General features: G+C 47.1%; 1 protein-coding gene across 2 annotated transcripts in view; it reads right to left on the reverse strand.

The window, feature by feature from the left end:
* The window catches only part of LOC132831264 (epidermal growth factor receptor kinase substrate 8-like protein 1), a 109,623-nt gene that overhangs the window by 35,421 nt on the left and 47,242 nt on the right, over positions 1-26,960 (reverse strand). For both annotated transcript variants that reach the window (XM_060849288.1, XM_060849289.1), the window contains 7 exons: positions 22,767-22,928; positions 20,909-21,058; positions 17,143-17,225; positions 13,245-13,405; positions 7,625-7,686; positions 6,671-6,806; positions 188-276 (listed from right to left, as the gene is read on the reverse strand). In XM_060849288.1, the coding sequence (XP_060705271.1) occupies positions 188-276; positions 6,671-6,806; positions 7,625-7,686; positions 13,245-13,405; positions 17,143-17,225; positions 20,909-21,058; positions 22,767-22,928 (843 nt within the window). The remainder of the gene's footprint in view (positions 1-187; positions 277-6,670; positions 6,807-7,624; positions 7,687-13,244; positions 13,406-17,142; positions 17,226-20,908; positions 21,059-22,766; positions 22,929-26,960) is intronic.

A 26,960-nucleotide genomic window follows, 5' to 3' on the forward strand; every position in this document is an offset into this window, starting at 1 on the left:
CTCCCAATTCATGAAGAAGGGTTACCCCCGAAATATCTCCACCTCTTGGCTTGCTGTGTTCTTCCAGCCTCCTGCCTGTCTGCTTCAGATTCCAGCTTCTGCAGATTTTTTTTTGTCTCTAACCAGATTTGATAAAGCCAAGCCCTTTTGAAAGAGTTTGGACTTTGCAAGCTGCAGAGTTGCTTACCAGCAGGCTAAAGGAGTATTTGTACTTCTGAAAGACATCGATAAATTCCTCCTGGGTCGGGGGCCGTGCTCTCAGTGTCAGGAGACCCTCTGAAATCAACAGCAGAATTTGGGTTCAGGTGTAAATCGACGTTGTTGTGGATATAATACAAACACAAAACACAGAAAGCCTCACCTATTGAGTGTCTTAGATGAAAGACTATATCACCAGGTCTTCCAGTTCAAGTTCATTCTATGACATTAGCACAAAAACCATCCAGACCGACACCCCATTGTATTACTGATGTTGGAGGTGCAATTGTTGGAGAGAGAGGCAGTGGTAAGGGGTTGTATTGAGGTTGTACAGGACATTGATGAGCTGAAAATGTGTTGCTGGTTAAAGCACAGCAGGTTAGGCAGCATCCAAGGAATAGGAAATTCGACGTTTCGGGCATAAGCCCTTCATCAGGAAGGGCTTATGCCCGAAACGTCGAATTTCCTATTCCTTGGATGCTGCCTAACCTGCTGTGCTTTAACCAGCAACACATTTTCAGCTCTGATCTCCAGCATCTGCAGCCCTCATTTTTTACCAGGACATTGATGAGGCCTCTTAGAGTCATAGAGATTTACAGCATGGAAACAGACCCTTCGGTCCAACTCATCCATGCTAACGAGATATCCTAAATTAATCTAGTCCCATTTGCCAGCATAGAATATTGAACATAGAACATTGCAGTGCCCTTTGGCCCTCGATGTTGCGCTGACCTGTGAAATTAATCTGATGCCCATCTAACCTACACCATTCCATTATTATCCATATGTATGTCCAATGCCCATTTAAATGCTGTTAGTGTCAGTGAGTCTACTACTGTTGCAGGCAGGCCGTTCCACGCCTCTACTACTCTCTGAGGAAAGAAAGCACCCCAATATCTGTCCTATATCTATCACCCCTCAACTTAAAGCTACGGCCCCTCATGCTAGCCGTCACCATCTGAGGAAAAAGGCTCTCACTGTCCACCCACTCTAACCCTCTGATTATCTTATACGTCTCGATTAAGTGACCTCTTACTTCACTCAAACAAAAACAGCCTCAAGTCCCTCAGCCTTTCCTCATAAAACCTTCCTTTCATACCAGGCAACATCCCAGTAAATCTCCTCTGAATCCTTTCCAAAGCTTCCACATCCTTCCTAAATTGCGGTGACCAGAACTGAAGGGCTTTTGCCCGAAACGTCGATTTCGCTGCACTTTGGATGCTGCCTGAACTGCTGTGCTCTTCCAGCACCAATGATCCAGAATCTGGTTTCCAGCATCTGCAGTCATTGTTTTTACCACCCGCATGCAATACTGCAGGTGCGGCCTTTCCAGTGTCTTGTACAGCTGAAGCATGACCCCGTGTGCTCCGAAACACAATCCCCTGCCAATAAACACCAACATTCCCATATGCCTTCTTAACAACCCTACCAACCTGGGTGGCAGCATTCAGCGATTTATGCACCTGGACACTGAGATCTCTCTGTTCCTTCACACTGTCAAGAATTTTACTATTAGCCCAGTACTCTGCATTCCAGTTACTTCTTTCAAAGTGAACTATCTCACATTTTTCCACATTAAACTCCGTTTACCACTCCTCAGCCCAGCTCTGCATCTTTTCTATGTCCCTCTGTAACCCACAACATCCTTAAGCACATCCACAACTCTGCCTACCTTAGTGTCATCTGAAAATTTACTAACCCATCCTTCTATGCCCAGATCCAGATCATTTATAAAAATGACAAACAACAGTGGCCCCAGAACAGATCCCTGCAGCACACCGCTGGTAACTGAGCTCCAGGATGAACATTTCCCATTAACCACCACCCTGTGTCTTCTTTCAGCTAGCCAATTTATGATCCAAACCGTTAAGTCACCTTCAATTCCGAAATTCCGCATTTTGTGCAATAGCCTACCATGGGGAACCTTATCAAATATCTTACTGAAGTCCATATACACCACATCAACCGCCTTACCTTCATCCACCTGTTTTGTCACCTTCTCAAAGAACTCAATAAGTTTGGTGAGGCATGACCTACCCTTCACAAACCCATCATGACTATCCCTAACCAAATTATTCCTTTTCAGATGATTATAAATCCTATTTCCTATAACCTTTTCCAACACCTTACCCACAACCGAAATAAGGCTCACTGGCCTATAATTATCAGGGTTGTCCTGATTCCCCCTTCTTAATCAAGGGAACAACATTTACAATCCTCCAGTCTTCTGGCACTACTCCTGTGGACAATGATGACATAAAGATCGAAGCCAAAGGCTCTGCAATCTCCTCCCTGGCTTCCTAGAGAATCTGAAAATAAATCCTATCTGGCCCTAGGGTCTTATCTATTTTCAGATCTTCCAAAATTGCTAAAAGCTCCTCCTTGTCAACCTCAATCTAAACTTGTCGCCTGTATTTTCATATTCTCACTAACATTGCCCTTTTCCAATGTGAATACTAACGAAACGTATTCATTAAGTGTTTCCCTTGTGTCCTCAGATCACACACAACCTCCCACGACTGTCTTTGATTGGCCCTAATCTTACTCTAGTCATTCTTTTATTCCTGACATACTTATAGAAGGTCTTAGAGTATTCCTTGATCCTATCCAACATCAACTTCTCATGTCCCCTCTGGCTTTTCTCAGCCCTCTCTTTCGATCTTGTTTTGGCTAAAATTATAACTCTCAAGCCCTCTGACTGAGCCTTCATGCCTCATCCGCACATGAACCTCCTTCTTTCTCTTGACAAGAGCTTCAACTTCAACTATGGCTCCCTCTCTCAACAACTACCTCCATGCCTGATAGATATATATTTATCAAGGAACCACAGTATCTGTTTGTTGAATAATCTTGAAGTGTGTCCATCCCCTGCAGTTTCTTTCCCCATCCTATGCATCCTAAATATTGCCTTTCCCCCCAGTTTTCCCTCTTTCCCTGCAGTCCATACCCTATCCCTGCCCATTGCTATTGTAAACATAACTAAATTATGGTCACTATTGCCAAAGTGCTCACCTACTTCCAAATCTAACAACTGGCTGGGTTCATTCCCCAGTACCAAATCCAATATGGCATCGCCTCTTGTTGGCCTGTCTACATACTGTGTCAGAAAACCCTCCTGCACACATTCAACAAAAACTGACCCATCTAAACTACTTGAACTATAGTATTCCCAGTCAACACTGGGGAATTTAGGTTGATAAAGTTCAGATTGATACATTCTTAATCTCGCAAGGAATTAAGGGAGACAGGGAGAGTGCGGGTAAGTGGTGTTGAAACGCCCATCAGCCATTGTGGACTCGATGGGCCAAATGGCCTTACTTCCTTGCCTATGTCTTATGGTCTTAAGTTAAAGTCCCCCATGACAACTACACTGTTACTCTCACTCAGATCGAGAATCATCTTTTCCATTCTTTCCTCTACATCCCTAGACATATTTGGAGGCCAGCAGGGTGACCTCTCCTTTCCTGTTTCTAACCTCAACCCAAACTACCTCAGTGGATGAATCCTCAAACGTTCTCTCAGCTGCTGTAATATTACCCCTGATTAACAATGACACACCATAGCTCCCATCCCCACCCCACCCCCACTCCTTTACCATCTTCTCTGTTCTTGCTGAAACATCTAAATCCCGGAATCTGCAACAACTATTCCTGTCCCTCCTCTAGCCATGTCTCTGAAGTGGCCACAACATCGAAATCCCAGGTACCAACCCATGCTGCAAGTTCGCCCACCTTATTCCAGATGCTCCTGGCGTTGAAGTACACACGTTTCAAACCAACATCCTGATTGCTGGTGCCCCCTCATGACCTTGTAAACCTATCCCTGACCTCACTACCCCCAACCTCCTGTACACTGGAACTCAAGTTCAGATTCCCATCCCCCTGCTGCCTTAGTTTTGACTTCCCTGAAGAGCATTAGCAAATTTCCTCCCCAGGATATTAGTACCCCTCTGGTTCAGGTGAAGACCATCCTGTTTGTAGAGGTCCCACCTTCCCCCAGAAAGAGCTCCAATTATCCAAGAATCCAAAACCCTCCCTCCTGCACCATCCCTGCAACAATTGGCCCATATCCCTCTAAACCCTTTCCTATTCATATCTCCATCCAGTCTTCTGAGTATTGTGTGCAGTTCTGGTCACCCTATTACAGCAAAGACATTGTTAAGCCGAGAAGGCTTTAGGAGAGATTTACCAGGATTTTGCCAGGAATGGAAGGTTTGAGTTATAAGGAGAGACTGGATAGGCTGGGAATTCTTTTTCTCTCGAGCGTAGGAGGTTGAGAGATGACCTTATAGAGGTTTATAAAATCATGAGGGGGATGGATAAGGTGAATGGCAGGTGTCTTTTCCCTGGGGTGGGGGATTTCAAGACTGGGGGGGTGATTTTTTAAGATGAGAGGAGAAAGATTTAAAAAAGACTTGAGAGGCAATTTTTCTTTACAGAGTGGTTTCTGTATGGAATGAACTTCCTAAGGAAGTGATAGATAAGTGTTCATTTACAATGTTTAATAGACATTTGGCAGGTACATGAATAGGAAAGATTTGGAAGGATAGGAGCTAAGCGTAGGCAGGTGGGACCAGTCGGCATGCATTGGATGGACGAAAGGGCTTGTTTCCGTGCAGTGTGACTCTATGACTCTAAGCCACTAATCCAGAAACACCAAACTAACGCTTGAGGGACATGGGTTCAAACCATACTGTGCCCAATGGTTGAAATTTAAATTTAATTTTAAAAAAATTGGAATAAAAATCTAGCTCATTTATCAAACAAAAAATTCATCTGTTTCCCTAATATCCTTTAGGGGAAGAAATCTGCCATCCTTATCCGATCTGACCGACATGAGACTCCAGACCAACAGCGATGTGGCTGACTCCTAATTGCCCTCTGGGCAATTAGGGATGGACAATAAATGCTGGGCCAAACTGCATCCATAAAGGAATGCAAAAGAAAATACCTATGACTCACTGAGGGTCATTTGGAAAGGAAAAGGGGGATCTGTGATGAAAGGTCTGGTCTCCTATTGGAATGGTGTCCCACCATCTTACTGTCACTTGGAAAGAAACTGCATGTACCTATCAGCCCTCCCTCAATGTACCAACACAGACCATAGGGAATTAAACTCTTCTATAACAAAACCACAGTTATCCCATTGGAAAAGATGCCATTCAGTCCATCAGGTCCACATCCCACCCAGACACTCACCCTATCCCTGTTACCCAGTAGTTTAACCGTAATCAATCCACTCTAACCTGCACAGTTTTGGACTGTGGGAGGAAACTGGAGCACCCAGAGGAAACCCACACAGACACGGGGAGAACGTGCAAACTCCACGCAGACAGTTAACCGAGGCTGGAATTGAACCTGGGTCCCTGGTGCTGTAAGGCAGCAGTACTAACCACTGAGCCACCATGCCACCCACCCGTGTTGATTAGTCAACTGGATTAATGGGTCTCATTGGGTAGGAGTCAGAGCCGCTGGAAATTGTGGAAATTGACCTGAGTATATAACTCCAGTTTGGTGGTACACACCGGTCAGTTGTCAGCACTGATAGGGGGTGGGGAGCGGTTGGTTAGTTCAGTTGGCTGGATGGCTGGTTTATGTTGCAGACTGACACCCACAGTGTGAGGTCAATCTCTGCCCTTGCTGAGGGCATCATGAAGATCTCACCTTCTCAAGGACCCCCTGAGACCGGTTACCCTTTGGTTAGAGCCTCATTAGTTGTCTCACCCGAATGAGAGGGGAGAAATACAACAAGCGTTTGGGGGGGCAATTTTTTCACACAGAGGGTGGTGAGTGTCTGGAGCAGGGCTGCCAGAGGTAGTGGTGGAGGTGAGTACAATTTTGTCATTTAAGCAACATTTGGACAGGTATATGGATGGGATAGGTGTGGGGGGATATGGACCAAATGCAGGCAAATGGCACTAAATTAATTGTGAAAACTGGGTGGCATGGACAAGATGGGCCGAAGGGCCTGTTTCCATGCTGTAGACCTCTATGACTATGGTGACTTTACCATTCCCTGTGTTTAAGCACAGTTATTTTAATGCATTATATGGTTGTTGCATCTACCATTTGGTAAAATGACGTATCTTTAAACTGCCTTCCCTCTTTGCACTGGCCTGTCTCAACTGGGAGTGCATGGCCATACTACCCTTTATTTCCTCCACATACTCCCACTCCCACCCACAGCTGTGCTGTGTGACAGAGAGATTGTGTGTGTGTGTGTGTGTGTGTGTGTGTGTGTGTATAAGAGAGAAAGAGTGAGAAAGAGAAAGAGAGTGAGAAAGTGAGAGAGAAAGAGAAAGAGAGAGGGAGAGAGAGAAAGAAGTTTGGGGCTCGCTGGTTGATTGCTCCCATGAATCCAGAATAGTGACCAATTGTGAAGCCACCAGGTGGACTTGGTTGGGAATTGGTTCCTGTGGTCATTGCCCAGGCCCGGGAGAGCAGCCTCAGGGATTCCGATGGAGCCTACATACCCCCACTCTCTTTGGAAGTTCGCTTCTTCCCCATTCTGCTCTTCTTCCTCTGGTCCAGGATCTTGAAAGCTTCAGCCGTCTTCTGCAGCCTCACCATGAAGGCTTCGATATCATCGAACGTGTGATTGAGAATCGCCTGGAAGAGGAAGTGACACGGAAAGGGACTCAGCGATGACATTGAGTTAATGCGCAAACCTTCGGGGCGACCTTTGACCCCCCCCTTCCCACAGGTACTCCAACCCACCTGTCCCCCTGGCCCCTCACTTGTATGTCTCAGAAGATCCCTGCAAGCACCCCCTCCACCCCCCCCCATGACTTTTGCCTTGTGAGGAAAGAAAGTGCTTGCGTTTATATACAGCCTTTCCCATCCACGGGATGCTTCACAGCCAATGAAGAATCTTTCCCTGTTGCAATGCGAAGGTGGTACATACAACAAGGGTCAGGATTCTCTTGGTCTGAAGGAAATACAGAGCAGATCCCAAAGAAATTGCTTGTTCAAAACAGTGTAGCGGGATTTGGTTACACCCACCTGGGGGACGCCTGGGTTTCATGTTCAGTATATTTACCGGTATCCCCAGTTTTTCAAAAGTTTTCTTTACACCACTTTGTTTTTACAAAAGACCTACATTAGTACCTGCCTTTCCAAACGGAAACAGGATTTTCAGTCTTACAAATAAAGCTGAATTTTTCCCCCAAATAAATTAATGCATCTTCACTTTAACGCCATCTTGGTTTACTGCAGGTCTCATAGGAACACTGCTTTCAGACAGCGGGAGATACCTGTACTTATTCAGATAATTCTTCTTATAGCAATAATTAGTATTGCTGGCAGGGAAGTAACCCAGGGCATATCGCAGTGAATCAACAACTACATGAAATCTGACCGTTTTGGGATAGAGTAGGGTTCAGGATATTGACGACACCAACTCCTGAGCTGTCAATAGCTTAACTCACCACATCACGAGCTGTCCTCTGTTCAGAAATGTCTTGTGGAACTCCACCTGTCCCATTGAGTTCTACAATATATACAGAACATTGACAACACATACCAATGATTAATTAAAGCGTACAAGCAGAGAGAGGGTGTTTAATAAATCGTAGCATTCGCTACAGAGCAGAGAGAGGCCATTCGGCCCATCAAGTCTGCACCAATCCTCTGCAGGGCTTCCTACCAAGATACACCCTTCACTCTATCCCTATAACCCTGCATTTCCCATGGCTAATCCTCCTAGTCTATACATCCTTGGGCACTATGGGTAATTTAGCATGGCCAATCCACCCATCCTGCACATTCTTTGGACTGTGGGAGGCAACTGGAGCACCCAGAGGAAACTCCATGCAGACATGAGGAGGCCGAATGAGGAACGTTTGAGGATTCTGGGTCTATACTTAATGGAGCTTATAGTGGGGAACAGGCCCTTCGGCCCAACAAGTCCACACCAACCCTCCAAAGAGTAACCCACCTAGACCCATTTTCCTCTGACTCATGCACCTCACACGATGGGCAATTTAGCATGGCCAATTCACCTGGGCTGCACATCTTTGGACTGTGGGAGGAAACCCACGCAGACACGGGGAGAATATGAAAACTCCACACAGACAGTCGCTCGAGGCTGGAATCGAACCCAAATCCCTGGTGCTGTGAGGTAGTAGTGCTAACCACTGAACCACCGTGCTGTCCCAAAGGATGGCGGGAAGGGGGGGGGGGGGCGCGGGGAGGTAATTGAATTGAAGAATACAGAATACTGAATGGCCTGGACAGAGTCGATGTTGGGAAGATGTTTCCATTGGTAGGAGAGACTAGAACCCGAGGGCACAGCCTTTACACTAAAGGGAAGACCTTTTTGAACAGAGATAAGGAGAAACTTCTTCAGCCAGACTGTGGTGATTTTATGGGATTCATTGCCACAGAAGGTTGTGGAGATCAGGTCATTGAGTGTATTTAAGACTGAGATAGATAGGTTCTTGAGCATCAAGGGTTACGGGGAGAAAGTGGGAGAATGAGGTTGAAAAACTTATCAACCATGATTGAATGGCGAAGCAGACTCGATGGGCTGAATGGCCTAATTTCTGCTCTGATGTCTTATGGTCTTATGGATATGGTGGGATTGTATTTCCTGGAGCATTGGAGGCTGAGAGGTGCCCTTATAGAAGTTTATAAAATCACGGATACTGTGAGCAGCCAAAGTCTTCCCGAGGGTGGGGAGTCAAGACTGAAGGGCAAAGGTGCAAGGTGAGAGGGAAAGATTTAAAAGGGACCTAAGGGGTGACATTTTCACACAGAGGGTGGTGCGTGTATGGAATGAGCTGCCAGAGGAAGTGGTGGAGGTTGGTAAAATTACAGCATTTAAAAGGCTTCCAGATGGATATATGAGGGATATGGGCCAAATGCTGGCAAATGAGACTGGATTAGATTCAGATAACTGGTGGGCATGGACTGAAGGGTTTATTGTCGTACCATACACCTCTCGGACTCTAATAGGCAAAATCTACACAGACAGTGACCTGAGGTTGGAATCAAACCTGGGTCCCTAACGCTGAGAGGCAGCAGTGCTAACCATTGAGTCTCCATGTTGTCAGGATGAGGATGTGATACTGTTGGGAATGGAGTTGGGAATGCAGTCAGGATGAGGGTGAGATAGAGTCAGGACTGGATTCAAATTGGATTGGGACTGGAGCAGGTTTTATGCAGAACTCAAGCCCGGACTCAACTGGGTCTGGGTCGGGTCTGGATTCGGATTGGCTGGGCAGAGCTTTTCATCAAACTCATCAGTATGGTCAGTCTTCTTCTTGCTTTCTGTCTCACTCCCTCTTGCTCTCCCTTTCTCCCTCCATCAATTTAATCTTTTTGCCCCTTGTGCTGTCTATAAACCTTTCACTTTATCACATCACCATTTCCTCTGAATTCCTCGTTCTCTCTCACATTCAGAATCTTCTCACAATTTGACTTTTCCTTGCCCTCATTCAGTCTCCCTAGTTATTTCAATCACTCTCACACACCTTCCTTCTTTCCATCTCTACCTTGCATTTCCCCAGCTGCCTGCCACCTGACTCATCCTCGTCCTTCATTTCCGGTTGTGTTCTCCAAGTTGACTTTACTCAGAGCTCCCGACGATGCACAGATTGCGACCCAGTTTCAGGCTTGTGGAACCAAACATATTCTTGGCTGTGACACAGTTAATGAGCTCCCTGCAGTGACATACATTGCAAGGTAGGCACATTGGAAATGACCTTGAGCTTTGACAATGTTCAGCTCAGGAAACACATTGGTCAGACTGGACTGTTTCTCTGGTGGTCGGACCCTTCTGCAGCTGAGTGAGAATCATTGACTCGCTTGATGCTCAATTAGCTTCTCAGGAGAAAACGTTTCGTCCCCTTTCTGGGTGACATCTTCAGTGCTTGGGAGCCTCCTGTGGAGCACTTCTGTGCTGATGCCTCCAGCATTTATATTGGTTGGGTGAACAGAACCACAACAACGAGCACCCGAGCTACAAATCTTCTCACAAACTTTCTCAGGAGAAGTCTGACTTCGGTGACCCAGAAATTTATAGTTTAGAAGCTTGTGTTTTATCTTGAAAAGCTACTTCTCTGCAGGTCTGTCTCCTGTCTCAATACCCAAGAACTTGAACTATTGTTTCTTATCAATCTGTTATTACACACCTCTGGAGTAGGTGTGACTTGAACCCAGGCTTCCCCCATCCAAGACATGGACACTACCACTGTATCACAAGAGGGCCCTAGCTTGGACATACTTTTAATTGAAAATATTTTCCTAACCAACCTGTTCAGAGTTGATATTACAGCTAACCCACACTTTTTGAAAGTTCAAATTGGCTTCACACTACTTTGTTTCTACGAAAGACCTACATTGGTACCTGTTTTCGCAAAATGAAGGACATCCGAAGAGGATTTTCACTTTTACGAAACAAGACAAATTTTTTCCTGTATAAGTTAACACTTCACCCACACCTCCTCCCTTACTTCCCTCCAAGGCCCCAAGGGATCCTTCCATATCCACCACAAATTCACCTGCACCTCCACACACATCATTTACTGCATCTGCTACACCCGATGTGGCCTCCTCTATATTGGGGAGACAGGCCGTCTACTTGCAAAACGTTTCAGAGAACACCTCTGGGACACCCGGACCAACCACCCAGTGGCTCAACACTTCAACTCCCCCTCCCACTCCACCAAGGACATGCAGGTCCTTGGACTCCTCCATCGCCAGACCATAGCAACACGACGGCTGGAGGAAGAGAGCCTCATCTTCCGCCTAGGAACCCTCCAACCACAAGGGATGAACTCAGATTTCTCCAGTTTCCTCATTTCCCCTCCCCCCACCTTGTCTCAGTCAAATCCCTCGAACTCAGCACCGCCTTCCTAACCTGCAATCTTCTTCCTGACCTCTCTGTGCCCACCCCCACTCCGGCCTATCACCCTCACCTTAACCTCCTTTCACCTATCGCATTTCCAACGCCCCTCCCCCAAGTCCCTCCTCCCTACCTTTTATCTTAGCCTGCTGGACCCACTTTCCTCATTCCTGAAGAAGGGCTTATGCCCGAAACGTCGATTCTTCTGCTCTTTGGATGGTGTGCTTTTCCAGCAACACATTTTCAGCTCTGACCGCCAGCATCTGCAGTCCTCACTTTCTCCTCGAAAACTTCTTAGCTTTATTCCATTTCAGCTTACCAAAGATTTCACAGGAACGCTCTACTTTCAGATAGTGGGGGATACCTGTACACACCTCCAGAGCCACGGGACTGAACCCTGGGCCTCTCAGTCCAGGGGTAGGTACTCTACCACAAGAGGACCCTCCCTTGAACTTTTTTTTCTTTAACCTATTCTTCTTGATCAATCTGTTCAGCAGTGGTATGACACAGATCTGCAGCAGGTGGGACTTAAACACAGGCCTCCCTGGTCCAGGGTAGGACACTACACTGTATCACAAGAGGACCCTAACTTGAACTTTTATAGCACCTTTAGGCTTATGATATGTTAAGTTATACTGTTTATGGCTTGGTTTAATTAAGTACTTTGAGCACATATAAAGAGACACTGACCTCCTCATGTGTCTGCTCCCAGGCCGGCCCAGGTTGGCTATTAACAACAGGTCCTGGCAGCGGACAGCGGAGGAGGTCATGACTGCCTGCTGTATGCCCCTCTCCACAGCTACAGAGTACCCAGTTATCCTTGGGACGGTATCCAGCAATGCCCCTGATGCCTTTGGAGAGAGGTGGGTACTGCAGGGGGTAGAGTGCATGACTTTCCCCTCCAACTCCACCTTCATTTAGCCCCCTCCCTCTCCTCCGCCCTACCTCCCTCTCGATGTGGTGATGTAAGTTGCCAGAACGGGATTTGCATGTGAACCAGTCAGTGGGAGGAAGCGGGTGGTTTACTGATGGGGGTTAATCGGTGAAAGAAAATACCGTGGGGATGGGGAAAATACGCACGTTCAGTTGCGTGTAAGAGTACTGGTGGATGTTGAAATGGAAAGAAAAGATTAAAAAAGGAGAGACTTCTGAGGCAGTCAGGGTTTGCCAGACATTTGTAATGCTGTAGGTATGAATAAAGGTGTCATCAAGAAAACTATCGATCTCAGCGGCATTGTCACCCAGACACTACACCAGAGAACTGCAACACAAAAGGTGGAGCCTCTTGAGAGGGTATGAGAACAGGAGACCCTGTTCTACTGGGCTTTAAGGAATGGCTTAAGCAGGAAGATTTAGGAACAGCTGAGGCGGGATGGAACAGTGGCTCAGTGGTTAGCGCGGCTGCCTCACTGCCCCAGGGACCCTGTCCATTCTAGCCTTGGGTGACTGTCTCTGTGCGGAGTTTGCCCATTCACCTCGTGTCTGCGTGGGTTTCGTCTGGGTGCTCCGGTTTCCTCCCACAGCTTAAAGATGTGCAGGTTAGGGTGGATTGGCCATGGGAAGTTGCTCCATAGTATCCAGGGATGTGCAGGTTAGGTGAGTTAGCCATGGGAAATGCAGGATTATGGTGATGGGATAGATCTGGCTGGGATTCTCTGGGAGCGTCAGTGTGGACTTGATGGGCCAAATGGCCTGCTTCCACATGGTCGGGATTCTATGAAGAGAGTTGGAAAGGCTATCAACTGAAAACTTGATGAGGACTGCAGATGCTGGAGATCAGAGTTGAGAGTTTGGTGCTGGAAAAGCGCAGCAGGTCGAGGGGCAGGAGAATCGACGATACGGGCAAAAAGCTCTTTATCGGGATGAAGGGCTTTTGCCCGAAACGTCGACTCTCCTGCTCCTTGGATGCTTCCTGACCTGCTGTGCTTTTCCAGCGCCACACTCTCATCTCTGAAAACCTGATGGGTCAACCATTGATTGTGTAGTCGGGGGTCGGGGGGAGGCTAGTAGCTGGGGGAATCATGGATGGCCTGGTAGGGATTTTAGGTCGAGATGTTACAGAGACAACAGAAACAGGAACGAGAATTTTAAAATGGCCGGACTTGGTGCGAGTTCCGATCCAAGCAGATGCATTCAGATAGAGGCTGATCAGGGCATCGTTGGAATAAACAAAAGGGAAAAATTTTGAGTTTTTTCCTCACCTGCACTGGCCATTGGCGGTGTGGCTGCTTTTGTTGGAGATGATGGCACTGCCCTGTGCCCTGTGCTCATGGGGTTGTAGAATGCTGGTGCTTGGGGGGCCCTGATTATGGGTGGGGAAGGTGGCGATGTGCTTTGCTCATTCATTTTCTCCTGGTTGAATCTAAAAGAAAGGAACACTGTGAATCGATCATATACTCAGATACACAACACCAGGCCCACAATGTCAATTCTTCGAAAACAAAATCCAGTTACTCCCATTCCCCAACAGTCCTGCATCTTTCAACTCTTCAAATAGTTTTCAAATTGATTTTGGAGTCTCGCGATTCAGTTTGCCTCCATCCCCTGTCCAGCAGCATGTTCCAGGCCAGCGTAACCGATCGGTGTTTGAAAAGGATCCTCATAATTCTACCCCTGTTCCTTTCTCACCAATTCTCTTCAACCTCATGGCTAACCCAGAAACCCAGGTATTGGTTTGAGGCCCCAGGTTCCAATCCTGCCAGGGGAGATGGTGGACATTGAGGCCAATGAAAATCCACAATTAAGAGTTTAATGACCTTGAAACTGTTCCTGATTGCCAGAAAAACCCATCTGGAAACTGCCATCCTTCTCTGCCCAGGTCTCCATGTGACTCCACATTTGTGTGTATACCTCCCCCTGTGTGTGTATACCTCCCCCTGTGTGTGTATACCTCCCCCTTGTGTGTGTATACCTCCCCCTGTGTGTGTATACCTCCCCTTGTGTGTGTATACCTCCCCCTTGTGTGTGTATACCTCCCCCTGTGTGTGTATACCTCCCCCTGTGTGTGTATACCTCCCCCTGTGTGTGTATAGCTCCCCTTGTGTGTGTATACCTCCCCCTGTGTGTGTATACCTCCCCTTGTGTGTGTATACCTCCCCCTGTGTGTGTATACCTCCCCCTGTGTGTGTATAGCTCCCCTTGTGTGTGTATACCTCCCCTTGTGTGTGTATACCTCCCCCTGTGTGTGTATACCTCCCCTTGTGTGTGTATGTTCCCCTGTGTGTGCAAATTCCCCTGTGAGTATGCAATGTGGTTGATTGTTAAACTGCCCTCTGGATAATTAGAGATGGACAATAAATGCTGGCCCATCCTGTAACACCTTCCGTCTCATCCATGAAAAAAAATCCATGTGCTCCTTTCATCAAGTTCCTCAGTCAATGCTCAGTAAGCAGGGATGTGACCCATTATTACTCTCAGAGTGCCATTCCTGCTTATTCCTACTTACTTTCATTTAAAATTCCTTTCCCAGTTTTCTTACACCTCTCCCGGGTTTGATTCCCCCCCTCGGGCACCTGTCTGTGTGGAGTTTGCACGTTCTCCCTGTGTCTGCGTGGGTTTCCTCCGGGTGCTCCGGTTTCCTCCCACAGTCCAAAGGTGTGCAGGTCAGGTGAATTGGCCATGCTAAATTGCCTGTAGTGTTTAGGGGTGTGTAGGTTTGGTGCATTAGTCAGGGGTAAATATAGAGGAATAGGGTAGGAGAATGGGTGGGGGTGGGATACTCTTTGGAGGGTCGGTGTGGACTCGTTGGGCCAAAGAGCCTGTTTCCACACTGTAGGGATTCTGTGATTCTCTTGAAAGGCAATTAGGGTTGGGCAATAAATGCTGGCCTAGCAAATGGTGCCCTCATCCCATGGATGAGTTTTTAAAAAGTTGGTTGCTAATCTCTCTGGAACACTTGCTTTACATTTCCTTTGTCAGAATGTCCCATGGTTTTTTGAAATCAATCAGATTACCCCTTAACCTTCTTCGCTAAAAGCAGAGCCTTTCAAAAGCTCTGATTCACTTGTGGCTGTGTCATACCTGCCAGTATGTTGCATTTGATGGGAGCCCACAGTTATGTGTTGACTCGAGATGTGCCTGTGAGTGAACTCTCTATCTCCGAAGAGCAGTTCCAACCATGGCGATGGGCAGGGATCATTGCTGGGAGCTCTGGCTAATAGCGTTCCTTTCTTCTGACCCAAAGGAACTGCAAATCACCTGGAAAAACGCTTACCCCTTGTTGGAGTCCCCACTCCCCGCCCTCCTCTGAACACAAGCCACAGACTGAACATGTCCCAGAACTGAGAACATTTTGTCAAGATTAGAGTGTCGCTGGAAAAGCACAGCAGGTCAGGCAGCATCCGAGGAGCAGGAAAATCAACATTTCGGGCAAAAGCCCTTCATCAAGCCATTCCGATGAAGGGCTTTTGCCCGAAATGTCGATTATCCTGCTCCTCGGATGCTGCATGACATGCTGTGCTTTTCCAGCACCACTCCGATCTTGACTATAAACTCCAGCATCTTCAGTACCCACTTCCACCTTGAGAACATTTGTACAGTGTAGCCTAACAGAACTTCCCAAAGCGATCCACAAGGGTGTTATCAAATGAAGCTTGATGTCATGGTGTGGAAGTAAACCGAAGTAAATATTTGGTCAAAGCTATGGATTCCAGAGAAAAGGAGGCAGAGGGGTTAATCATGGAGCTTAGCGTCAAGGTAGCGGAAGGCACAGTCATCATCAGGTGGAGAGGTCAACATCAGTGACACTCGAGAGGCCAGAATTGGAGAAACGTAGAAAATAGGAGGAGGCCATTCGGCCCATCAAGCCTGCTCCACCATTCAATCGCATCGTGGCTGACCATTCAACTCAGACACCTGTTCGCACTTTCTGCCCGTACTCTTTGATCCCTCCGGTACTAACAATATGTGTCTATCTCTCCCGGGTTTGATTCCCCCCCTGGGGTTACTGTCTGTATGGAGTTTGCACATTCTCCCGGTGTCTGCGTGGGTTTCCTCCGGGTGCTCCGGTTTCCTCCCACAGTCCTTCTTGAAAACACTTGATGTTTTGACCCCAACTGTTTTCTGTGGCAGACAATTCCACAGACTCCTTGCTGTCTGGGAGAAGACATCTCAGTCCTAAATGGTCTATCCCCATATCCTTAGAGTGTGAGTCTTGACTCTGCACTCCCTGGTCATCAGGAACATCCTGACTACATTTACCATGTCTAGTCCTGTTAGAATTTTATACACTTTATGAGATACCCTTCATTTTCCAAGTTCTAATAAATATCACCCGAACTCATTCAGTCTCTCTCCATGCGTCAGTGTCGCTGTCTCAGGGATCAGTCTGAGAAATCTTTGGCTGCTCTCCCTCCATTATCAGGACATCCTTCCTCAGATAAAGAGACTGAAACTGCACACAAGACTCCAAGAGCAGTCTCACCAAGGCCCTGTATAAATGCAGCAAGACATCCTTTTTCCTGTACTCGAATCCTCTCCTGCTGATGTACCATTTGTTCACTTCACCACCTACTGCTCCTGCATTGCTCACCTTCAGCGATTGATGTACAAGGACACTCAGGTCTTGTTGCACCTCCCTCCTTCCCCAATCTATCGTCGTTCTGATGATAATCTGCTTTCTTGCTCCCAAAGTGGGTAACCTCACATTTATCCACATTATAATTCATCTGCTAAGCTCAGTTTGCCCACTCAAACTGAAACATCTCCACCTGCTCCTCATGGCTCGGTCTCCCACACACTCAGGAGGGTCGTAGGGCTGGAGGAGGTTACAGAGAGAGAGAGAGAGAAATAGAGAGAAAGAGAGAGAGAGAGGAAGAGACACTCAGGTCATGGAGGGACTTGGAAAGACAATGGCAAAGTTCAAGATATTGCCGATGTTAATCAGTCAACCCAGGGCACTATGGGTGGTTGGGACTAGTGGAGGCAATTGGCTTCCAGACATAGCCAAGTTCCCAGGGTGCTCTAAGTGGGAGGTCAGCCGGGGGAACGTGACAATGGTCCTCAGTGCACAAACGTGGGTGAGGTGTTAGCCACTTGAGACACTGAGGCTGACAAAGCCCAGTTGTGTGTTTGACTCTCTCCCTCCTCCCAGCCACTCACCTGAGAGCATTTGGTCTCTCCCTCCTGCCGCCACCCTGCAGGTCTGTGATCGCGCTGTTGATATCGCTCTTAATCAGGTCAGCCTGCAGAAATCAAATAGAGTGAGATAACGCCAAGTTAATACCGAGTCAGCCACTCAGGCTGGTCACTGAGCCGCTGGCTTCAACTACGGTAAACAATAGTAATTTTATCTCTGTCATAATTCTACACTGACTGCTTCTACAGTGCAAGGGATAAGGGAACAACTTGTTCCTCTCTGCCACTGTACACATTGCATGTTAGTTTCCAAATATGCTGCGTGTTCTCTCGATTGGAGACTGCATGCCTGGTGGTGGCCTTAGTTTTATCTCTACAGTGAGGAGGAACAATTGGATTACTGTGTGCAGTACACTTCTCCTTACTAAAGAGCGGGTGTAACTGTGTTGGAAGCAGTTCAGAGAAGGTTTCCTGGAATGGGTGGGCTATCTTATGAAGAAAAGTTAGATAGACTAGGCATATCGCTGGTTCCCATTGGAGCTCGAGGAGAAAGTGAGGACTGCAGATGCTGGAGATCAGAGCTGAAAATGTGTTGCTGGAAAAGCGCAGCAGGTCAGGCAGCATCCAAGGAATAGGAGATTTGACGTTTCAGGCACAAGCCCTTCCTCAGGAAAATTCTCCTGTTCCTTGGATGCTGCCTGACCTGCTGCGCTTTTTCAGCAACACATTTCCAGCTCCCATTGGAGCTCAGAGACTAAGGGCAGCACAGGGTCTCAGTGGCTAGCAGTGCTACCTCATGGGGCCACGGTTTGATTCCACCAGTTGTGTGGAGTTTGCATGTTCTCCCCGTGTCTGTGCGGACTTCCTCTGGGTGCTCCAGTTTCCTCCCACAGTCCAGAGGTGGGCAGGTTAGGGTGGATTGGCCAAGCTAGACACCCCCTCCCCCACTACCCTCCCCCCCCCGCCCCACACACACACACACACACACACACACACACGCACACCACCCTTTGCCAATTGAGAATTCATATCTCTGCCTTAAAAATATCCCAAAACTCTGCTTCCAACATCTCTTTGGGGAAATAGACATCATGACCCTCTTGGGAAAAAAGAATTGTCCTTCTCTTCATCTAAGATGGCTGCCCTACTTAGATGGATTAAGGTAAGATTCCCTACAGTATGGAAACAGGCCAACAAGTCTGCAGTGACCCTCCAAAGAGCAACCCACCCACCCCATTCCCCCACCCTATACTTACCGCTGACTAAGGCATCTAACACTGTGGGCAATTTAGCATGGCCAGTTCATCCTAACATGAACATCTTTGAATTGTGGGAGGAAACTAGGGCATGCAGGGGAAACCCACGCAGACACGGGGAGAATGTCCAAACCCCACACAAACAGTCACCCGAGGCAGGAATCGAACCCAGGTTCTTGGCGCCGTGAGGTAGCAGTGCTAACCACTGAGCCACCGTGCCGCCCATAAAGCCAGATTGACCCAGAGTTGCAGGTTAGTCGGATTAGCCGTGGTAAAATGCAAGGTTATGGGGATGGGGTTGATGGGGTCTGGATGAGATGCTCCGAGAGACAGTACAGATCCGATAGGCTGAATGGCCTCTTTCCACACTGTCGAGATTCTAAGAGGTGATTTGATTGAAACAGGCTGAGGAGAGATATCATGTAACGGTCACATCCCTAAAGCAGAGCCCCTGTCTAATTTTTCTGGAGATTTAGGTTCAAATCCTGTCCCGTCAGATAATGAAATTTGAATTCATTAAAATCTGGAATTAAATGTTTGACTCTTGGTGACCACTGTTATTTCCAAAAAAAAGCCCTTGTTTTACTGACATCGGTTAGGGAAGGAAATCGGGTCTGCACGTGACTCCAGCAATGTGGTGGAATCCCAACTGCTCTCTGGACAATGATGGCTGACCCAGTCAAACCCACCTCCCATGAAAGGATAGAGGAACCTGAGGGGGTCTGCACAGGATGGATGTGGAAAGTGGGAGATTCGGGGTCACTGTTTCTCAATATGTGGGGCACCCCTTTAAAATAAAAGAGAAGGACAATTATTTTCCCCAAGAGGGTCGTGAGGATTTCGGGACTTTTTTCCCCCAAAGAGATGTTGGAAGTAGAGTCTTTGAATATTGTTAAAGCAGACATTGACTGGCAAAGAGGGTGTTTGAAAGGTTATCAGGGGTGGGCAGGAAAGTAGAATCATAATATAATATAATTTCTGGGACTGGAGGGTTTGAGTTATCAGGAAAGGCTGGATGGGCTGGGACCTTTTTTGACTGGAGTGTAGGAGATAGAGGGATAACCTTATGGAGGGTTATAAAATCATGAGGGGCATGGATAAGGTGAATGGCAGATGTCTTTTCCCTATGGTGGGGGATTTCAAGACCAGGGAGTGTGTCTTTAAGCTGAGAGGAAAATGTTATAAAAAGGACAGGAGGGGCTATTTCTTTTTTTAACACAGAGTGGTTTGGGTGTGGAATGAACTATTTCCTGAGGAAGTAGTGGGTGCAATTGCAGTTACCTTTAAAATACGTTTGAATGAGAACATGAACAGGAAATGTTTGGAGGGATATGAGCCAAGCGCAGGCAGGTTCGACCAGTTTAGTTTGGGATTATGTTCGGACTGGTTGGACCGAAGCGTCTGTTTCCGTGCTGCGTGACTCTGTAAACGTCAGAGTAGGCTAGAAGGGTTGAATGGCCTCCTCCTGCTCCTAATTATTGCGCTCACATTTCCGTGTGCCTGAGATAGTATGCGGGGTCTGTGCCTCAGATTCGACCATCGGCTGTCCGCAGGGTGTGAGCAGGGTGTATATACTAACTCTGAGGGCTGTAATATACATCTTGTGTTGGATTTTTCTGCGCCTTTCAGTGGTTAAGAATATATTTCCATTGGAGGGAGGGTCGGTAACCCATGGGCAGAGGTTTCAGATAGTTGGCACAGAGTCAGAGGAGGGCTTTCATGGCGTCAATGATCTACAATGCTCAGCCAGATAGAGCAGAAACATGTATATTCAATGATTAATTTTTGGATGTGGGTGTTGATGAGTGACCATCATTTATCGTCCATCCCAGGTGCTGGTGATCTGTCTTCTTCAACGGGTAGACAATTGAAGACAAGGATTCGCAGAACTCTGGGGAAAGAGCAAGGCCCTGTAGTGCCGTGGGCTGTGTCCCTGCCTTTGAGGCAGAAGGACCAGGTTATGGTCCAGAAAGGTGTGTTCCTGAGGCTGGCTGGACAGATTGCACATTGCACAACCCCCTCCGCTCCCCAACTATGGCACACACAAGTGGCAGGCAGTGAGAGATTCCTGCTCAGGTGTGTGAGGGAGTGAATGCAGGAATCTCACTCTGCATAGCACCAGGCTACCACGCCTGTGCAAGTTTCCGCAGTAATTCCGGGGATATGGATGGGCGGTGAGGACTGGCTTGATGCTGAAAGCACCGGGTTCAAATCCAGTTAATTTTTATCTTTATGCGCAAGGCTTTAAAATGTCTGCTCAATGCTTAGCCCTGGTTTCCAGCTGTCTCCAGGGCATGTTGACTTTGCTCTGGGTGCACACCCAGGCTTAACCAATCGAGACCGGTGGGCGTAGGTCAGTCAACAGGGCAGACATAATCAAACACAGAGCGGTACATTAATGATGGTGACTGCAGCCAGGGCGATGGGTGTGAGTTGTACCCGAGTGCCCCCATTGAAGGGGCCCACCTCTGAATCATGAGGGAGTTGGAGAGAAATGAGGCCACTGTTTTCCCTGCCTTAGCTCCCATACTCACCCCAACCTCGGAGCACTGGAAGAAGTGGATTTCGGGATTCGCCTGGTGAGCTTCCTGGCAAATGAGGATGAGGATTGAGTCAAACCTCCACTTGTCCAGCAGCGAGTCACAGTGTTTGACCGCATCCAGTGGGTAAGTCTCCAGTTCATCCTGAGTGGGAAAAGTGTCAAATCAGAGGACAATTCGCCAGCCGGCATGGAGATAGGAGAGTCCATTTGGCCCATCTCTTTAATTCTGAACCGTGCTCTCGCTCACCCTCTGCTCCCCAAACTGCTTGCTGCTCAGAGCCTGCTAATATAGTCTCTTAGCTTAAAGCAAAAAACAACGGACATCTGAAACAAAACACAGACAGAAAGTGCTGGAGAAACTCAGCGGGTCTGGCAGCAGAGAGAGAGAAACACAGTTACCACCTTGAGCCCTTCTTCAGAACTGGTCACAGGGCTTGAAATGTTAGCTCTTGTGTTTCTCTCTCTCTCCATGGACGCTGCCTGACCCACCAGCACATTCTGGACTTGCCCGTCAGTATCTCTTGCTGTTTGAACCCGCTGCCCACTCAAACACAGACCTCCACCATTTCCCCCCCACCCCCCCGCTCCCCCAGCCACACACACACACACTCTGGGATTGTAGTGAATGGATACGTTAGAATGACGTTTCCACACTGGGTCCAGCTCCCAGGGCTCTGTGTGTGTGTGTGTGTGAGAGAGAGAATGGGGAGAGGGGGAGAGGGTTCAGAGAGCAGGCCCCAATTGTGTCACTGCCCATGGGATTGCACTGTGTCCATTCACCAAACAGACACGCCTACTGAAAGGGACCTCACAGCTGGTCAAATCTGAGTCTTCACTCCAGAGTCCTCATTTTCAGCCTCAGACTGCACCACCCCAGTCACACATCCTGCGGTCCCACCGTGACCCCACAGTCTGTGAACCTCTGTCTGGGACAATCTCTAGGCAGCGCCAGTGACCGTATGGTCGTGTCATGGTTATACTGATGGGCTAGTAACCAGAGCCTGGCCTAACGCTCCAAAGGTGTAAGTTCAAGCCCCAGTACCACAGCTTGAGAATCACAAGGCAGTTAATCAAAGCAAAACCTGGAGGGAACAGCTCAGACTAGCAATGGTAACCACGCAACTACAGGCCTGACGTAAAAGGCCTCTCTCATTCAATGATGTCCTTCACTCAGTCAGCCTCAACATGTGGCTACTTTCAAACAGAAGCACGGAGGGACTGCTTCTCTCAAAGAGGGGGGGTGAATCTGTGGAATTCACTTCCTCAGAGTGTGGTGGATGTCAGAACACTGAATTAGTTATCTCGACTTGAAAGAGGTTCTGGGATTTATTAATAAATCAAAACCTGCATCTCCATTCGAAGTGATTAAAGCAATCTCAGTTTATTCAATACATCACAACAATTGTATGACACTTTGATCTTTCACTATAAATTCTGGGTCCTATGACCAAGCTCCACTAGCTACCTGACGGACTGAAAGCTAGTGCTTCCAAATAGCCTGTTGGACTATATGCTGGTGTTGTGTGAGTTTCAACTTGTTCACCCCAGTCCAACACCTCTGCATCATACATTTAAGGAGAAGACAGACAGATTGTTAATTAGTAACTGGTTGAATAGATAGGGAGAGTGGGCAGGAAAGTGGAGATGAAATCAGCCATGGATGGCAGAGCAAGCGTGAGGGGCTGAATGGCCTTCTCCTGCTCTTGGTTCTTATGTTTTAGACTTTACCCACCCATGGCCATTCAGTTGTACTGAAGGGAGTGGTTCACCAGCCCGTTACCTTGTCCATGACAATCAGGGACAGGCTGATGAAGCCCATGTCCCAGGAACTATGACAACTCATGGCTTACCTTGGATTCAATGTCCACCAGGCTGATGGCCGAGCTGTTGACCTGCAGCAGCATTTCCTGGGTCCAGATCCTTCCTTTGCTGTCCAGGGCCTTCAGTTTCTTGACGGACTCCTCCACGGTTTGGGTCTCTTCCCCAGGACCCAATGGGAAGGTGGTCAGGTGCTGCCGGGACCAAAGTAACAAGAGGCAGGAGGTACAAGAAAGGGAGAAAATATAAACGGAAGAGAAATGAGCACTGCAGGAAGAATTGGGAATATTGTGAACTTAAAGTGAACTGTCAGTGTTGTTAATTTTCCTTTATCTTTTTTAAAATGTTTAACCTATTTTCTGAATGAGAGTCGAAGAGTGTGGTGCTGGAAAAGCGCAGCTGGTCAGGCAGCATTTGAGGAGCAGAAGAATTTGAGCAGAAGAAGAGTCTTAAAACTCTGATTTCCAGTTCTCACTTCCTCCTATTTCCTGATCAACCCGCTCAGCGATGTTTTTACACTCCAGGAGCAGGTGGGACTTGAACCCAGGCCACCTAGTCCAGAAATAGGGACAATACCACCGCACCGCAACAGGGCCCCCATATTTATCCTTTAATTTTTATTTCACCTATTTTTCTAATCAACTTGTTCAGAGATGTTATTACACACCTCTAGAGCAGATGGGGCTTGATCCTGGGCTAGGGTAAATGCTGTTAATATTATGTTATTTTTATGATTGAAGCAAATAAAGATATTGCTGAATTAAAGATTAAAAGCCCTTATAAAGAGAGACTCCTGCTGACGATGGGCAGAGCATAGAGTGAGAAACCTTTTCACAAAGCTATATTTTGACGGGAATATTTAAGTTTTATTGAGGTTTTTGCTTTAATTGCAGTGTCCTTTAAAGGGAATGTTAATTTTGATTGATGTAGTTTAATTGCTTATTTTCTTAGGAACAACCAGTAGCAGGAGTAGGTTCAGCCTTTTAGCCTTTAAAGATTGCACTGCCTTTCAATATGGTCCTTTATCTCAATGTCATACTCCCATTTTCTCTCCACATGATGACTTTTAAATCAAAAGTTGGCTCAGTGGTTCGCACTGCTGCCTCACAACACCAGGGACCCAAGTTTGAATCCAGCCTCAGGCAACTGTCTGTGTGGAGTTTGTATGTTCTCCCCGTGTCCGTGTGGGCTTTCTCTGGGTGCTCCCGTTCCTTCATGGATTGGCCGTACTAAATTGTGCAGGCTAGGTTGGTTAGCCATGGGAAGTGCAGAGATAAAATTATGGGGGGGTGGGAGGGGTGAGCTTGGAGGATTGGTGTGGACTTGCTGGGCCGAATGGCCTGTTTCCACACTGTCAGGATTCTATAACTTTCTTGTGAATATCTTCTGTGGTCAAGAATTTTACACGTTTTGAGTGAAGAATAATTTTTTTTCCCCGAATTGTATAAAGAAAGACTTCCCACTCACAACAAGTGGGCACTGTAGGGACTGTCATTCATAATCAGTCCGTTTTTCCAATTTTTAATTTCCTTTTGGAATTTTCTTTTAGGGTCAGGGGCTTTCTAATGGGTTGCCACTTGTTTATGTAATTTAATTTGATGCGTTTAGTCAAAATAGTACAAAGAGAGTCTATTTCCACTCCCGATGGGAACTGCAGAGAGTGGATTGCCTTGTTAGTTCCCAAATCTCATGTTTACCTACAATTTGGAAGTTCTCTTTCAGATTTTGACTGTCTCACAGGACTCCTGGAGCGGTTATCTTTAAATCTGACTGTATTTTGGTTTAATTTGATTATTCAAAGAGTATAAGGAGATACTGAAGGGACAACTACTATTAACCAGGGGGCAGTTAAGAGTCAACCCCTTTGCTGTGGGTCTGGAGTCACATGTAGGCCAGACCAGGTCAGGATGGCAGTTTCCTTCCCTCAAGAACGTTAGTGATCCAGATGGGTTTTTCCCCGATAATGGATCCACGGTCATCATTTGACTCTTAATTCCCAATATTTATTGAATTCAAACTCCACCATCTGCCATGGCAGGATTCAAACCCAGGTCCCTGGAACATTACCTGGGTCTCTGGATTAACAGTCCAGTGATAATACCCTCCTCAGCAAACTACAGTGACTTTAAAGGGCTGTGACATTTTCATTTAGCCTAACTGAATAACTTAAAGGAACACAAGCAGAGTCTGATTATTGATAGGAAAATGATATTTGTATGCAGCCTCTTGCATACTGTAAATAAACCCATTATCGAGACAACTAGGAGTGTCTAGTTCCATACTCTACCTTGGGATTGATAAATGTATGCCAACAGATTGCGCCATCACCAGGAATTGGGGGTTTTGGTCAGCCATTAACCAGGCCTTTTTGGAAATGCAGGTTCCTTAATCGAAAGAATTAAGGATCCCGAGGCCTACATCACCAGGTCTTATTGCTGGCACTGATCTTGCTTCCATTGGCAATTGGTAAAACCCAAAGGTTACACCCCACCGCCATCACCCCCCCCCACCAAGAGTCAGGGGGAAATCAGGCAGCTGGAAGGGCACCAATCACAAAGCCGGTAGGGGTCAGGGGACCACTCCATCCCCTCTTGTCTTTTATAGTGATTATAAACAAGGTCAGCCAGGTGGACCTCATGGAATCTGAGTTCCCTGACTGGGGCTGTTAACCCAGTCCAATCAGGTTAGGTGGGTTAGCCATGCTAAATTGTCAATAGTATCCAAGGATATGTAGGTTAGGTGGGTTAGCCATGCTAAATTGTCAATAGTATCCAGGGATATGTAGGTTAGGTGGGTTAGCCATGCTAAATTGTCCATAGTATCCAGGGATGGCTGGGTTAGGTGAGTTAGCTGACAGATAGATACAGGATTGTCAGACAGAGCTGGCTCTGAGTGAGCTGGATCAGTGTCAACGCTCTCCACATATAAATAAAGGGTAATTCGGTGACAGGATATTGGCCTCTGTGGAGTTACGTCACCTTCCACAGTGAATTCTCTGAAAATATTCATCTTTGATAATTTCCTCACTGCTGAAGGGTCCATATGAGATAGGCCTCATGTTTTAGTGCATTCACAGGATGAGGGTGTCACTGGGCAAACCAACACTGATTATCCAGAAGGCAGTTCGGAGTCAACCACATTGCTGTGGGTCTGAGCAAGTGTAGGCCAGACCAGATAAAGATGGCAGTTTCCTTCCTTGAAGGACATTAGTGAACCAGATATATTTTTTTTCTGACAATGGATTCACAGTCATTATGAGATTTTTAATTTCAGGTTTTTATTGAATTCAAATTCCACAAACTGCTGTGGCAGGATTTGAACCCAGGACCCAGAATATAATCTGAGTCTCTGTGTTAACAGTCCAGCAATAATACCACAAGGGTATCTCCTCCCTATTATTGTCCCATTAAAGGTTTGTAGAGGCCCCTTCGTTAGGTTTAAGGTCCCAAACCCCTCAATTAACAAAGTTCCAACTTTGGCAACAACAACTTGCATTCACATAACGTCTTTAATGGAACAAAATGTTCCAGGATGCTTCGCGGGAGCAAAATGGAAGACATGACATGAAGCCACATAAGGATGTAGGAGGTTATGTGACCTGCAACTTAGACCGAGAGGTAGGGTTTACTTATTGATATAGGGAGACACGTCCGGAGGGAATTCAAGTATTTAGGGTCTAAGTGCTTGAAGACAAAGTCACCAATGATGAAGTGATTAAGACCAAGAATATTCATGAATCCAGAGTTAGAGGGAACGGAAGGGTGTGGGGTTGGAGAGGATTATAGGGATAGGAGGAGACAAGGCCATGATTGGAATTGAAAATACTAATGATCATTTCAAAATCAATATATTACTTATCTCAGTCAATGGGCAAGGGGCAAGGGGAGGAGTTAGGTGAGCAAGGAACAGGTCTCAATACGAGTTAAGATACGGGATTCGGAGTTTTGGAATGACCTCTGGTTTATGGAAGGTTGGATGTGGGACTGCAGCGAGTGCGGAGGAACTCCCGAGGGGCACAGATGAGGGTCTTGGCAGTGGATGAGCTCGGACTAGGGTGAGGTCAGGAGGCAGCGGCAGGCTGTGGCTTTCTGAGGATGCAGCATCTCTCCCATTTGTTCTTCCACCAGTAAGGGCAGGCTCACTCCCAGAGACAGCTCTCCATCTGAGCGTGTGTCACTGAGCATGTGGGGGTAAGGTTGACGAGACTATCACCCAGCAAGAGGTAA

The sequence above is a fragment of the Hemiscyllium ocellatum genome, chromosome 33 (genome assembly GCF_020745735.1).
Source record: "Hemiscyllium ocellatum isolate sHemOce1 chromosome 33, sHemOce1.pat.X.cur, whole genome shotgun sequence".
Classification (NCBI taxonomy): domain Eukaryota; kingdom Metazoa; phylum Chordata; class Chondrichthyes; order Orectolobiformes; family Hemiscylliidae; genus Hemiscyllium; species Hemiscyllium ocellatum.